The sequence below is a fragment of the Excalfactoria chinensis genome, chromosome 2, assembly GCF_039878825.1.
Source record: "Excalfactoria chinensis isolate bCotChi1 chromosome 2, bCotChi1.hap2, whole genome shotgun sequence".
Taxonomy (NCBI): domain Eukaryota; kingdom Metazoa; phylum Chordata; class Aves; order Galliformes; family Phasianidae; genus Excalfactoria; species Excalfactoria chinensis.
In genome coordinates, this window is record NC_092826.1 from 104,089,849 (window position 1) to 104,103,831 (window position 13,983).

The following is a 13,983-nucleotide window of genomic DNA, read 5'->3' on the forward strand; positions in this document are numbered from 1 at the left end:
GTTACTAACTGCAGGAAACTGTACATGTAGCATGAAGTCACTGCTCTCACTGGTCACAGTTTCCATAAGCATGTAGATGGAAGACTGCATTTTTGAACCGTTCTTAGAGAGAACAGAGAATAGAGGACAGGGTGAGAGATGTATTTTTAAATTCCTTTTAGGTATGAAATCAGAATTCCATTGTGGAAGCTGTACTGAGGCTAAATCACAAATTGTGCGTGATAGAGAAATCAAATATAGGATTCTGATTCAGAATCTATCCCAGAGTTATAGCTTTGGCTCTCTTATATTGTCACTTACTTATCAGTGAAGGTGTGTTTAAGATAGCTTCAGGGATTACTGTTAGTTATTTAAAGAAGAAAAATGACTCTCAAAGACGAATAAGACACGCAGTGTGAAAAATTGCAGGCTTTGACAGATTGTCAGCAGCAAACCTGTGATACAGTGACCATTAAACAGGTCCTGAGAGGTTTCCGGAGGAAGATCAGCTAAAAGAGAGGATAAGGAATGCAGTTTCTTTACACACGAAAGGGCAGGTAAAACAAAAGACAGTTATAAGAATATTATAGGATTGTTAATGTCTTTATTTATTTATTTATTTATTCATTTATTTTGTATCTCTAAAGTTCCAGGCAATAGAAATAGCAAGATATGTAACATTTCAAATTATAACCACTATGGGGATTTCTAAAAGCCTCTTATGCGTACTCCCTCAGGAGTATTTTGATGTCCCCTCTCTTCATCTTCACACAATATGAACAATGTGTAAGGAGTTGTAACTTCCAAACTTTATATAGTCAGTCTGTTTTAATATGAAACATTCCAGTCCTGAAGTGGTACAGAGCACTTTCTACCTGCTTCAACATCTTAATCATACTGATACTTCTTACAGGAAAGCATTCATGATTAGCTGTTTTTTGTTTGTTTTTGTTGTTGTTGTTGTTGTTTGTTTGTTTTTTGTTTTTAGAGCAGGGAATTTCCTACACACTGTGCTTGAAACACAAGTTGCATTCAGTCAGGAAAAGTTAGTTACATTTCATTTCATTTAAGTCATTCACTTCCTCTTTAATACCTCCATATCCACTTCAGGGACAGGTAGCTTAATTTCTATCATCTGTAGCTTTACAGAGTATTAACTTTGCTACACATGCCAATGATTGAGCTATACTATATGTGCTTGAAAAAGCCTACACCCTTGTTCATTCAGGAAACTCAGAGTGAAGTAAACCCATATGTGTGTTTAAAAGTTTAGTGTTCAGATAGGGCTTGTGTTTTCTGGCTCTTGCTGATGTCATGCTTGATACATCTTTGAAGAGCTGCAGTAGTAATAGGATTTTTGATAAAGGAATGTATGGCTTGTTCATTCTTCTGGCAATGTGATGCTTTGAAAAAACATTCTTTTTCATTTTGGTTAGATGTTAAGAATATTTTCCTGTCCTGTTAGCTTTTAAAAGGATTCTTAAAGTAAAATAATCCATGTAATTAAATAGAAAAAAAATAGTTTCATTTCTCTGTTAGAATTAAGTAATGAATGCTGTATTTTCTGGTTTATTTTTAAAAAATATCTAAGAAAGAATCAAAAGTGAGATAGATATTTTACTAAATTCTTAGGCTACACCTACACACCTACAAAACAAAAATGAGTGTTTATTGAATTTCATCTGTTTTATTTAATAGATTGTGCTTTAGAAAAATCACATTTGTTATGCATATTTTGCAGCAAGATAAACTCTTAGATGAATGTGAACTATACATGAAAGGGAACAAGAAATCACTAATCTGATATAGTTTCCTCATATGAGCTGCAATTATCTCAACTCACATGAATACAGAAAGGTGTGTCTAAACATCTTTGCATAGCTATATTTCATATACAACTTGACCACTAAACCGGATAGTAGCTATAATTTTAATGGGTTAGCCACATATATGATTGCTTTTTCAACAGCCAGTTTCAAAATAAACACTGAACAGTGTTAAAAGGAAATCTATGTTTAATCTCCTGAAATATCTGAGGCAGTACATAGAACTAATAGAGATACAAAATGGAGGAGGATGGTATTTTCCAGTCATGATAGCTGAAGTGTTGGCTGTGGGATGAAAGCTTTTCGGAACTTGTTTATAAGCTGTTCTTTACGGGATGTTCCTTGGACATTGAATCTGAATTTTTCATGAACATGAAACAGAATATGACATCCAAGTTAAAAATAATGTACATTTTTAGGGTAATTATATTCATATCTGTATGTTGCTTGACTTACAGTATCATAACCTGTACTAAGATATGCAGCTTCAGTTGGCTACCTTTGGCTCTGCAAGCTTACATTTTGTTATATGCATCATGCCCAAGAGATCAGCTAAAGTATCCTAAATTTCCTGTGCACAGTCAAGTGGTTATTTCTGAAAATTCCTCAGGAAATTCTGTATTGTTTTTTGGTTGCCCATCCACTCCAGGTACAATTATGTAGTAGTGGTTCCAGTAGTCTGAACAAAATTGTGCAATGGAAGATACTTGGCCTTACTGTCCTGCTTCAGTCTAGTCACACTCAGCTGAAAGCAAAACATGATAAATGCATTTCTTGGCCAATTCTGTGTGTTTGTTGGTTGGAGAAACTGCTGTCTTGTGTCAGAGCAGACAACTGTCTTGAAGGGTGGGTACTCTCAAGCTGTGGTTACATTTTTAACTTAATCGGCCTTCCTGGAAATGAATCATAGTCCCTTTGAGGATGCAGGCTCTTGCTCGTGCCCTGGTTTACCGAGCAACTGCCACTGAATCATTTTCATCAGCCACTCCTTCGTGTTATCCTTAATTTGTTAGCCATAAAAATGGCAAGACAATACTCCTTCCCAGACCTCTTGTTGATATTTCTTTATTTAAAGTACTGCCCTGTATTTTTCAAACTTTATTATGGCTTGGTTAAATGGATTTAACCAATGACCTCTACTTATTTATTTCCTTATTTGCTTTAAAAATAAAAATTGATTTCACAGTAGCTTAAAGCAGCAGAGAGAAAACCTGAAATTCTACCCAATTTTAAAAATGTCAAGTTTTGTTCTTTTACTATTTGATTTTTTATTTCTTGCTTTATTTCCTGAGTTACCTACTGATTTCTGACTTCTCTAATAACAAAAAACAGAATGAATCAACACATATCAAGCTAATGATGCTTAATTGAGCTTGTGCAATATTTTGAGATTCTCAGTTGAGAACACAATGTGCTGTTATTGTCATTCTGAACTTTGCAATGTGTGAAGCTCATGCTTTTTATTCAGGCCTACTGTGAACAGGAACTATTTTCATTAGTTCTGCTGCATGCACACAAAATTGATCAAAATGACAGAAAGCTCAGGTCCAGAAAATTGAAAAATAAGATTTTTTTAGTAGCTTGAAATATAATATTGTTGTAACAGTAATGGTGAAAACATTTAGCAAGTGTAGAGAAGATCAAGCTGCTTTCTGTTTCAAATGACTAATCAGAGAATTTCTAAGAACCTACGCAGTTGAGGAGCAGTAGCATCCATTTTCAAGTTCTTGATTTCTTCCTTTAATTCCTTTTTCTTTTTTTCCCTTTTCTTTTTTTTTTTTTTTTTTTTTTTAATTTTTATTTTTTTCCTTTATTCCTTTTTGAGGAAATTAGGAACAGAAGTTGATGGTTCAAACTGAAAACATGTCTCAGAGTAATTGGAAGTTGTCCAAATAGCATCTGCCACAGTATTTTGTCTATCCCTTAACGTTTTTCTTTTCATGATAGATTTGTGCAGTATAATGTAACCAAATGCACTTCTCATGGAGCATCAAGGAAGTCTGGCTGCCTCTTTAGATAATTTTTTCAGACTGTTTCACACCATCACGTCAGCTTGGCATAATATCATAGAAAGGATATGCAACATTTCATCTATACTTCAGTGCTTGTTTCAGCAAATCAATAGTTACTAAAAATAGATTTAATAAGTAAAATGTTGGGATTCTTATTGAAGCTGTAGGACAGAGCTGTGTTTCATATATTCTGTGTTTCAAATATCTTTATAGCATTTTATCTTTATATAATATTATATATAATATTATATATAATAGATATAATATAATATCTTTATATAATAATATATATAATATTCAAGTAAAGTTTTACAGTGACAGTTTCTTACTTAGCATGCACGCATGAGTGAGAATTTTCTCTACTTTAACCAACAGCATTTATCTGTTATTGTGACCTACAGCTTTTCAGTCAAAATTCAGCTAACCATCAAAACTTGAAAAATATCATTTTAATTCCATTTTTTTTTTTTTTTTGTCCTTGCGAAAAGTAACTAGCAAAATTAATAAGCAGTGATTTTAATCATTTACATACAATGCCTGCCTGGGTCAGAAAGATAAGAGGTCTTACTCCTTCTTTTAAAGCACATAATGATCCAGGCTGCCAGCCAGTTTCTGGCTGCACACATATTTGGGACAGCAGTGTCCATTGCAGTGGGATACCATGTCCCTCACCAGCAGCCCTGTTCCCTCCAGCATGAGAACTCTGCACAGGGCATCTGCTGGCCAGTGAGCAGGCCAGGTCCGACCAATGTAACACTGTTTGTAATAAGAAATCTAAACAGGGAATGGCAGCGAGGCATGACAGGAATGTGTTTCCATTGGAGAAGCCCGTGCAAAGAAAAAGCATAAGTAAAGCCATGTCCAGAAGGCCTTTCAGCTGGCCCGGATGGAAGACTGATGTTATTGTACATGGGCTGTCACGCTGCCAGCCCTCCCTCATGGGTTTGTTTTCTCTCATGCTCTCCTTCTCTTACTCCCTCTCCCTCTCTCCCCTGCCCTCCTCTTGGGGCTGGCTGTTTGCTCAGGTGGACAGTGACACCGTTTGGAATGAGCTGCACTCGGCCGGAGCGGCACGCATGGCGGTGGGCTGTGTCATCGAGCTAGCGGCCCGCGTGGCCTCCCGGGAGCTGAAGGTGAGGTCCGGGCCACGCGGTGGGTGGGAGGCAGGGAGGGCAGGGGGCTGAAGGCAGGCCTTGTTTGCCGCTCTGCTGGGCCATGGGAGGAGAACTGAGAGGATGGCCACCAAGGTGTGGCAGCCCTAGTGGCTTCTTGAAGTTGCTGGTGGGACTCTCCAGGTTCTATTTTGCCCTTGACTCTCTGCAATAGCATTGTTCTCTTCAGAGTAAAGGGTTCTGCAGCCCAAGATGAAGTTACTTGTGGTGTACATGTAGCTGACATGTTAGTGTGGATCTGCCTTTTGAAGTGATTTCGTTTCAAATATGACTTAGTCACGTGCACGACCCCAGGATACCACCCAGAGATGGGGGGAGGCAATCAGTGGATGAGCAGGGTGTGGGGGAGGGAAGAAGGATGCTGTTGATGAGGAGAGTAATGACCCAGAATACACCTTCCCTGTGGCAGTTCCACTCTGACTGCCCCTCGTTGTTCTGCCAGCTTGCCTCCTCATCCCTATCTCCTTTCTGTACGATCTGCAAAGAATGATGTATGAAATCCAAATTAACTCCAGTCTAAACAATTTATAAAAGCTCCAGACCTGACGGACTTTGACATTTTATTTGGTATTTTAACGGCCCTATTTAAAGGTACACCATATGCAGCCTGAATGCAGTCTTGCCCCAATAAACATTGTTGGAGCTAACATGTCTCCTTAATGAAACTGTTTGTACTCTTTCCAGTCTAAACACTAATAGATTCAGTCCTGTTTCCCAAGTCAACATACAAATAAATATTTTAGAATTAGTATTATACAATGATTTTTTAAAATTCCCATGTGTCGAGAAATTGGGAATTTGCTTCCTCTGTATGTCTCATTTCAATCAAAGTATACTAGCTACATATCAGATGAGGGTTACATATGTTTATGTGTATTTATAGATAGAATATGTATATATATATGTAAAAGAACATTCAGTTCAAACACAGTAATATATCCGTGATCCAATCAAACATGAGTACTAAACTTTTGTGTCCAGATACTAAAATCATTAGGCAGGTGCTGCACCAAGCCCATATAGATTTTGAAATCTCAGAGCAAGGAGAGGGTACATCAGGTTGATTATAGTTTATAATATATAGTTTATAATATAGTATAGATTATAGGGAGTTGATCCCCATTAAACTTTCTTAACTCACTTGGATTCAAAACACATTTCATAGGAAATTATTCCCACTCAGTGGCACTAGTGAAAAATTTTAGCCATTTTTTACAGTTGCTGACTGTATGGCATATGGAAGTATTGAAGATGCTACACAGCAAGTTTTGATTAGAGCTAAGAGATGTGCCCTGAATGTAGTTGGCATGAGCAGGACTGATGCAGAATCTTTACTGCTTATCTCTGTGCCTTTGTGGTGTCTTCCCACAGTATGAATGCTCTTGATTATTTACCTGTGTGAGGGGCGGCTGAAACAAATCAAACATCATCCACCGTGAGAACTTGCTTGCTAATGGAGTTGCAACTCTCTAAATAAATACTTTAAATTTAATACTAACTTGTTTACTGCAAAAATATTGTTGGTCCTGAATAGAATCTTTGTCTGCAGTGGTGAGAACTGGAACAGTCTTATGCATCTTCCAGTTGAGTAAGAGAAAAGATATGCCAAGTAGTTGCTTTACCCCAAATCATCAGGAAAAGAGGAATAGAAAAGGTCTTCTATGCAAGTGAGTTGGGCATACTCCATGCTATTCTGAGCATACTTATGCTACTCCTACTGGGTATTTATCTATCTGCTCCTATACTTCCAAACATGAAACTCAATGACTTAGGTGCCAATGTGCTTGTTGACTCTTTGAACTAATAATCAACATGTGTTATTTATGATTTACAATGAAAGAAATGCATGGAAAAGGTATTAAGGATTGTCTGACAGCACTTATACTGACATGAGCTATTTTGACAGTCCTATGTTTGCTTTGCCACTGCATACAAACTTGAGTTTTGCTCAGACAAGATAACCTCTGCAACATCATATGGCAAACTGCATTAAGGATTTTATTTATTTATTTATTTATTTATTTATTTTTCCAGTGTGCTCTGGAACTCTGTACGTGGTGTCCAGGTTGAAATTTTAGTTTGTGAGATTTTAGCTTCACAGATGTTCTAATCTATTTTTAGGATAATATTAAATGTTACTTTTCCATCTTGCTGCCATTATTCATCTAGAAATATATATATTGCACAGATCATCTATTTCTAGTACATGGAAAATGCCAATTCTTTAGCATACTTGTGAAGATATGAGAGAAATATATGAAGCTCTCTTCTTCAATGCACATTCATTGAGCAAATATGCATGTGAAGCAACACTCTGGAGCCTACACTTTGACCACTGAGTGGGAGGATTAAGCTGTGATAGGAATCTGGAAAGATCTGACACATCTTCAGGATCTTTGGACGACAAAAAATGCCTTCTGGTATGGTGCATAAACTATAACAGCTCTGCAGCATGTAAACAGCAAATTGACAGCAGTAGAGAAACACGCTGTTAGTTTTTCCCTGAAAGTTTATCTCCATGGATTGTTATCAGATGGTGCACTGTCACTTTGATGTCATCTTAAGAAGAATAGTAAATTATGAGACAGGACACACAGACTTGTTCTGAAATCCCGCAGTTTCATGCAAAGTGCTCCATGTCCTGTAGCTCACATCATCAGACTTAAAACACACAGCAGGAACTTCCTACATGGCAATATTGGGTAACCTTAGAGTAAAACTTTCTAGCATAGACAAAGTCTGAGTAAAGAAGCCTCAGGAAAGAGAAACTGATTAATTCATTTTAAAACTGCTGTTATGATGTAAGAGCTTTCATATTTGTCAGTGTAGTTGTGTATAAGCTGCTCAAATATTTGTTACAGCTAGATGTATCAATATATGTATATTACAGAAGATTAATAAGAATTTCCTAAAATAAAAATGAAAATAGTATTTTAGTTTATTGATATATATGCAGGCAACTTTAGATGAACAAAAAGGGTTTACAATATTGGAGACAAATGTCCTCTCAGCCAAGATTATAGAAAGCAACAAATATAAACTACCCTATATTGACTGGTATGAGACATTTAAAGTCCATTTTAGGAAGGAAAGGACTTTTCCATGCTTACACCGCAGTCTCTGTTGATGTGCTGCTAAGAAAAAGAGTAAGACTACAAAATCAATTTTGAAATATCCTCATTCAGTACTACTACAAGCTGGAATTAAGTACAGTACCCATAATAAGGATTATTCTGTAGCTTACTTTGTATATCCTTTAAATATGTCAACAGTGGTAATGGCAACACCCTTTTCTGTGATGGAAACACTTAAGTGCCAAAAATTTTTAACATGACAAATTTGAAAAAGAAAAGACCTACATAATAAACTATCAAGACCTGGTAGATGTATGGTTGCTCTCTGTTTTTAAGAAACTGAATGAATTAGGAAGCAATTTCAGAATAAATAAATAAATAGAATGGAAGTTAAAAGAGAGCTTGCATTCACTTCAGCTGAATTAAGAGAAGCACAAGCCCTTTTTCCTCCTTATCATATGCATGTATATGCAAGTGCAAGCACACACCACGTGTAGAGTTGCCCCATTGGTAGTCAAGGGTCATTTAGCAGAATGAAAGAAGTTGAAATGAGTTTCCTCTAAACCAGAATATGATATATTCCTGGGATGGTTCATTCTGATACACCAGGTTGAATTAATACCAAAATAAATCTCATGTGTTTAGCCAGTGAGATTCTGCTGTCATCTGCTGAATCATTCCTGGATAACTAAATTGAACCTGAAATTTTCATTCCAAATGCATCTTTTCAAGGTCTTTGTCCCACAAGGCAAAAGGTAAATCATTATAAAACTGTGTTAATCCAGTAAATAAGCAAGATTACTTTAATTAATACAGCTGTCCCCAACTCTTAGTTTTCTACTCTTGAAAGCATTTATATAAAAATCATCCATTCCCTTTTTGAAACTGCAGCATTTATTAGAAAAAAAGTTCTAAAGGCATAACTAGCAAAATGGGCTGAAAACAAATGTCCTCCTGGTCCTACAGTGTGTTTCCTTCAGTAATAATTCAGGCCAGCAAATTTTCCACGCCTGCTGGAGCAACAGCAAACACCGCATAACTCTACTGGTTACGTAAGGAAATCTTTCCTGTGAATTGCCCTGTGCTCAGGTGGCCCAAGGATAACTCTCCTACAGGCTCTGCCCTAGCCTCATTTCTACCTCTTTGTCACACCCTCTGCCCTGCAACACTCTCTCTTCTGAGTAATTTGTAGCAGCCAGAAAAGAAAAACATTATTTTTTCTTCTGGTTATGCTCAATGTTCTTAACAATATCTGATATTTAATAAATAGTAAATGTTTATTTTGCTAGTGTTAGAGATCTGATTGATAAAAGATGTCAAAATTACCAATAGAGTCTTTTGGATAGTACTTTATTTCCTTTGATTTTACAAGTTACAGAATTACAAAGCTTTATATGGAACCATCTCCTAGATACTTTATCCTAGCAATTATGGTTATATTTATATCTGAATGACTATTATTATTTCATATAGCAGTACAACTTTAATTATATGTGGTGTGCAGCCTATCTCCATGACCACTCTGTTTTTTAAAAAAATGTTTGTCTGCCTTTTCCCCAGTGTGGTTAATGCTAGCTTTGGCTTAAGAGGCTGTCACAGTTGCATACATGTTAGTCAGCAAGCACCAGCTTTCCATGTATATTCTCCAAAGCTGTCCTCTTGGACCTTCAAAAACAGACAGGAAACTGTTTCCATCACACAGTTAAACATTTAACAACCATTTTTGCATTCAGAGCTTCTACTAGCTGCCTCTGCAAGACAAAATGGTATTCCCTTCTGTCCATTACTGTTTTCTTGGCAAATCTACCTACTGCTAAAACTGCTCCACTAAATCGAGTGTTCTTGTTCGCTGCATTCGTAGACTCCCAGGGCCAGGTACTGGCTCCTGCTCAGGCACTATGAATAGCTTGTAAAATTGTACCTCAGATACCTGAGGATTGCCTTGTTCTTTCACCAACCTTATTCTTACCCTCCCTGCTGGATGGCATAGCTTGGGATCATGTTACAGCAAAAGTGACCTGGTAAGAATATGGTTACCATTTTCAGGGTACCACTTGAAGAGGATCTTTGTTGGCAGTTGTGACTGAAAGTAGCCCTGATGTTTGTTATTGTAGGAGTTAGCTGAGTCAGAAGCAGTAACAAGGTTAAAGATAGCACTAAGGGCACTTCAGGGTTTGCACCTTGTAAAGTATACTCTATGGAGCACCTTTTAAATTGGAAAAAATCAGATTTCTTCTAACTTTATAATGAATATATATATATATAAATAATATGAATATATATATATATATATAAAACACAAGGCATATTCATTCTGTCAGGAGAAGTGGATACATTTCTGTATAATAACTAAACCAGTTTCTAAAAAGAAATGAACTATTAGTTTCAGTCATTTGCTCCTGATTCTAAAACCTGCACAGAGCATAGCAAAAATAAAAAATTTCTATTAAAAACAAGAGAATGTTGAAGAATGCAATTTCTGAGTACTGTTAATTTTAAGACCTAAGGGCTAGATATGTTAAAAGACTTAGACGTGTAGAAAATAAGAGGTTCTGACGTCTGCTTTTGGATGTAGACCTTTTAGTGTTGTTCTGAGTTAGCTATCTGATCTCTATGTAAAATAAACAGAGGTTCCTGAGAAAGCTGTCCTTAACATGTATAGCTGCAGTCAACTAGTGCATGGAACAGAGAAATTGCTCATCAATAGGGATTACACTCACCTATCTTCCTGGCAGCTTCTTTTCAAAGGTACATAGCTGGGAAATTCTAAGTATAATCACACAGTGGCTGAGACTGGAAATGCCTCTGGAGGTCATCTGGCCAATAAGGCTGAAACTGGAATGTGCTGCTGCTCAGCGTGCCTGGGCTACCAGCCTGTTCGGTGTCTTTTGGTGCACTTGGGATTTGGGCAAACCAAGAACTCCCTTTCCAGACAGGGCAAGAGTGCCCACACCTTGCCACAGTCACTATGTGATGCCCCAGGGAAAAAAATAAAAAATAAAAAAAAAATCCCTAGCTTTATTTTATCTCCTTTTGTCATAGAAATACCAAAGGAACTCTGCTGTAGATGGTAAGTCTCAAACTCTGAAGTAACCTACTGTGTTATGGTGATGTTTTGAATACTATTGTTGGAAAGGTTCAGGCAGCTGTATAGTAGATACCCAAGCATGATGTAGTCCAAAGTTCTAATGCAGCACCATGCAGGAAAGAAACAACTGCATCACTAAAGGAAACAAGGCTACAGTATGGGGATGTACACCTCCATTTGTTGGAAAATGAGTATCTAACTACTCCTGTGGGGTCACAAAAGGCAGTGGAAAAAGAACAACACTTTTTCTCAGAATTTTTTTTAAGGTTCATCTAAATGGGTATATCTGCCATATGTCTGTTATGTGAATTAAATTTGAACAGGATTCCTTTTGTTCCTTGCTCAAGTACGTACAGATTTTGGCATGTGTCTGTTTAGGCTTTACTCTTTATCCTAAAATTTTACTAAAGGTAAGTATATAATGACATAGACATGAATCCTGCTTCTAATGTTCATGTCTGTCAGTCAGTTTAATATTCTGTCTACATATAAAAGTGTCTGTATCCTGTTATAAATAAGGCTTTGTACAAAAATGCTTTGAATTCATATGTATTGACTTCATTTTTATTATACTCCTCTGTGTACATCTTTCTATCTTTAAAAGCAAATTTTTGCCTTTCTGTCTACTGTCCTGATCTCACTGTCTGTTTTTAAATGTTGCCCAATTAAATGAATTTATGTTCTGCTGTGCTAATACATGATGAGATCATGAAAACTTGAAAAAAAGAAGAAATGTTTCATCAATTACTTGAAAGATTCTGTTAATACTGTTAATATTGTGTGCTGACTAGTTTTCAGTGTTTATTAGACTTTCATTGCATTATGTGCTATATCCATAAGACATTGTTCTTATGTGAATACTGAACTTATTGTTATGTTATAGAAGTAAACAACTGAAGCAGCAACAACAAGAAAACACCATATAAATGATCACAACAGTAATAGAAATGTCCTACAGGCTCATGGAGAACTGGAATAGCTAACTAACTTGAGATCTGATAGTAGTAAATTAGCTATCTACAACAAAACAATATTTCCAAACAATCTTGTCAAAATAAGAACACAGTAATGAGAAGCCTGTAGTGTAACTGTCATGTTAAAAGGAGAAGGGTCATTTTTTTTCTTTCTATATGTTCCCCCAAGAAATCCTGCCAGAGATAATCATCTTAGTTATATTGGTCTCTCTAGAGTGCTGATAAATTTAGGAATAATGATCACTGGGCAGCTCTAACCCTTGCATGGATTTTGTTTCAAACTCAAATACTGAGAAAATAAAATACAGGTAGCATGAAACTTTCTTTCCAGAAATGCTTTCTTCTCTGAGTATTCTTTCCCAATTCATCTGTACATTCCTCTGCATAAATATGCTTTGTCTTTCCATAAATCTAGAAGAAATTTCTTTGTAGAATTCTTCTCTAAGTCATATTTTGTGTGAAAAAGAAATGCAAAAATCAACTGAGATGCATCAATACTTTAGCTAAGATCATAAAGCTGGCTTGATTCTGAAGACTAATGCAATTCACAAAGCCTTTCTTATTGAAGCTGTATTTGATCTCTGGACAATTTATCCTCCAGGAATGTTTGCCTAAATATGAACATATATCTTTATTCTGTCTTTAGTTTCTTTGCATTTTTCTTCTTGAAGTGAGGACATGTAATTCAAAATAAGACATGATATAAAATCCCACCAATTCTTTCAATGGTGACCAGCAGAACTACTCTTCACATATGTACTCTGTTTGCACCGTAGTTAAAGTTTGCTGTTCTCTGATAGAAGTTTGGCCAGGGCTGCAAAAAGTTTTTCAACTGGCTGCTTAGATTAATGAAATGATAAAAAATAGCCTGTTAGTAACTTTTTATAAAGCAATGCCAGTGAAGCTGCATTGGTAGATAATTGTGTAGAGACTCCTATGTGAGTGAAAGTTGAGAAATTATGTTCATTTCACGAGTAAAGACTGAAACATTGACATTTAACTAGCTTAAGTATATCTAACTGTCCTGTTGTAATCCTGATTATTAGAATAGCATTTTCATGAGACTGTTTGAAAATACAAGTTTGGCTGTTGCAATCATATGCAGATTTTTGCTTTTTATTTTGACATATGTGTTGTCACTATTTTCATGTCAAAAATATAGCTGAATAGAAGAGACTAGCTATTTGGGGTAGCTGAAATAAAGGGTAACTTTGATGAAGGTGTTACTCTTGAGTCTGCTGCAAGAGAAATTTGATAAGTCCTCCCTTTAATCTAATGTGGCTACAGTGGCAAAAGGTTTCTTAATCATCGCAGTTCCTAATGTTGCCCTTTGTGAAAGTGCAAATGCAATTTCAGACTGTGTGTTAGAAATTGTCTTTAAGTAAAGTGTTAAACTTGTTAGCCTGGCAGGCTCCCAAGTTTAATGTATAGAATGCATAAATATGGGATGTTCATTGCTGTTCTTTTTCTACTGTTAGGAATTGCATGTGTGTGAGTCTGAAGGTATCATTTTGTCCATATGGAATGTAGGGTCAACAATGAATAATCTTTTAAAATATATACTTCTGCCTACTTTCAGTTTGAAGAGTCTCCACCTAGAGCAATGTAAGGTTATACAAATTTATATCAATAATGGATTGTTTAGCTCTGCTTCCTTTTAAATCTGAGTTCTAGGCAGCAGATTTGATAATAACAGCTTTCTGATCCTGCCTTTTCCTCAACTTTAGGTCATGATGTTTCTGTATACGTGTATGCTTGTGTGCATATTTATGCAAGCCATAAATACCACTATTCTCAAACGTATTATTTCTGGCACTACTGTGAAAGAGATATTGAATAGAAAAAAAGTGCTCAAGAG

The 13,983-nt window shown here is 36.2% G+C and overlaps 1 protein-coding gene across 8 annotated transcripts in view; it reads left to right on the forward strand.

The window, feature by feature from the left end:
* The window catches only part of HDAC9 (histone deacetylase 9), a 402,973-nt gene that overhangs the window by 294,070 nt on the left and 94,920 nt on the right, over nt 1-13,983 (forward strand). For all 8 annotated transcript variants that reach the window (XM_072328342.1, XM_072328337.1, XM_072328338.1 and 5 more), the window contains one exon: nt 4,843-4,950. In XM_072328342.1, coding sequence (XP_072184443.1) covers nt 4,843-4,950 — 108 coding nt within the window. The remainder of the gene's footprint in view (nt 1-4,842; nt 4,951-13,983) is intronic.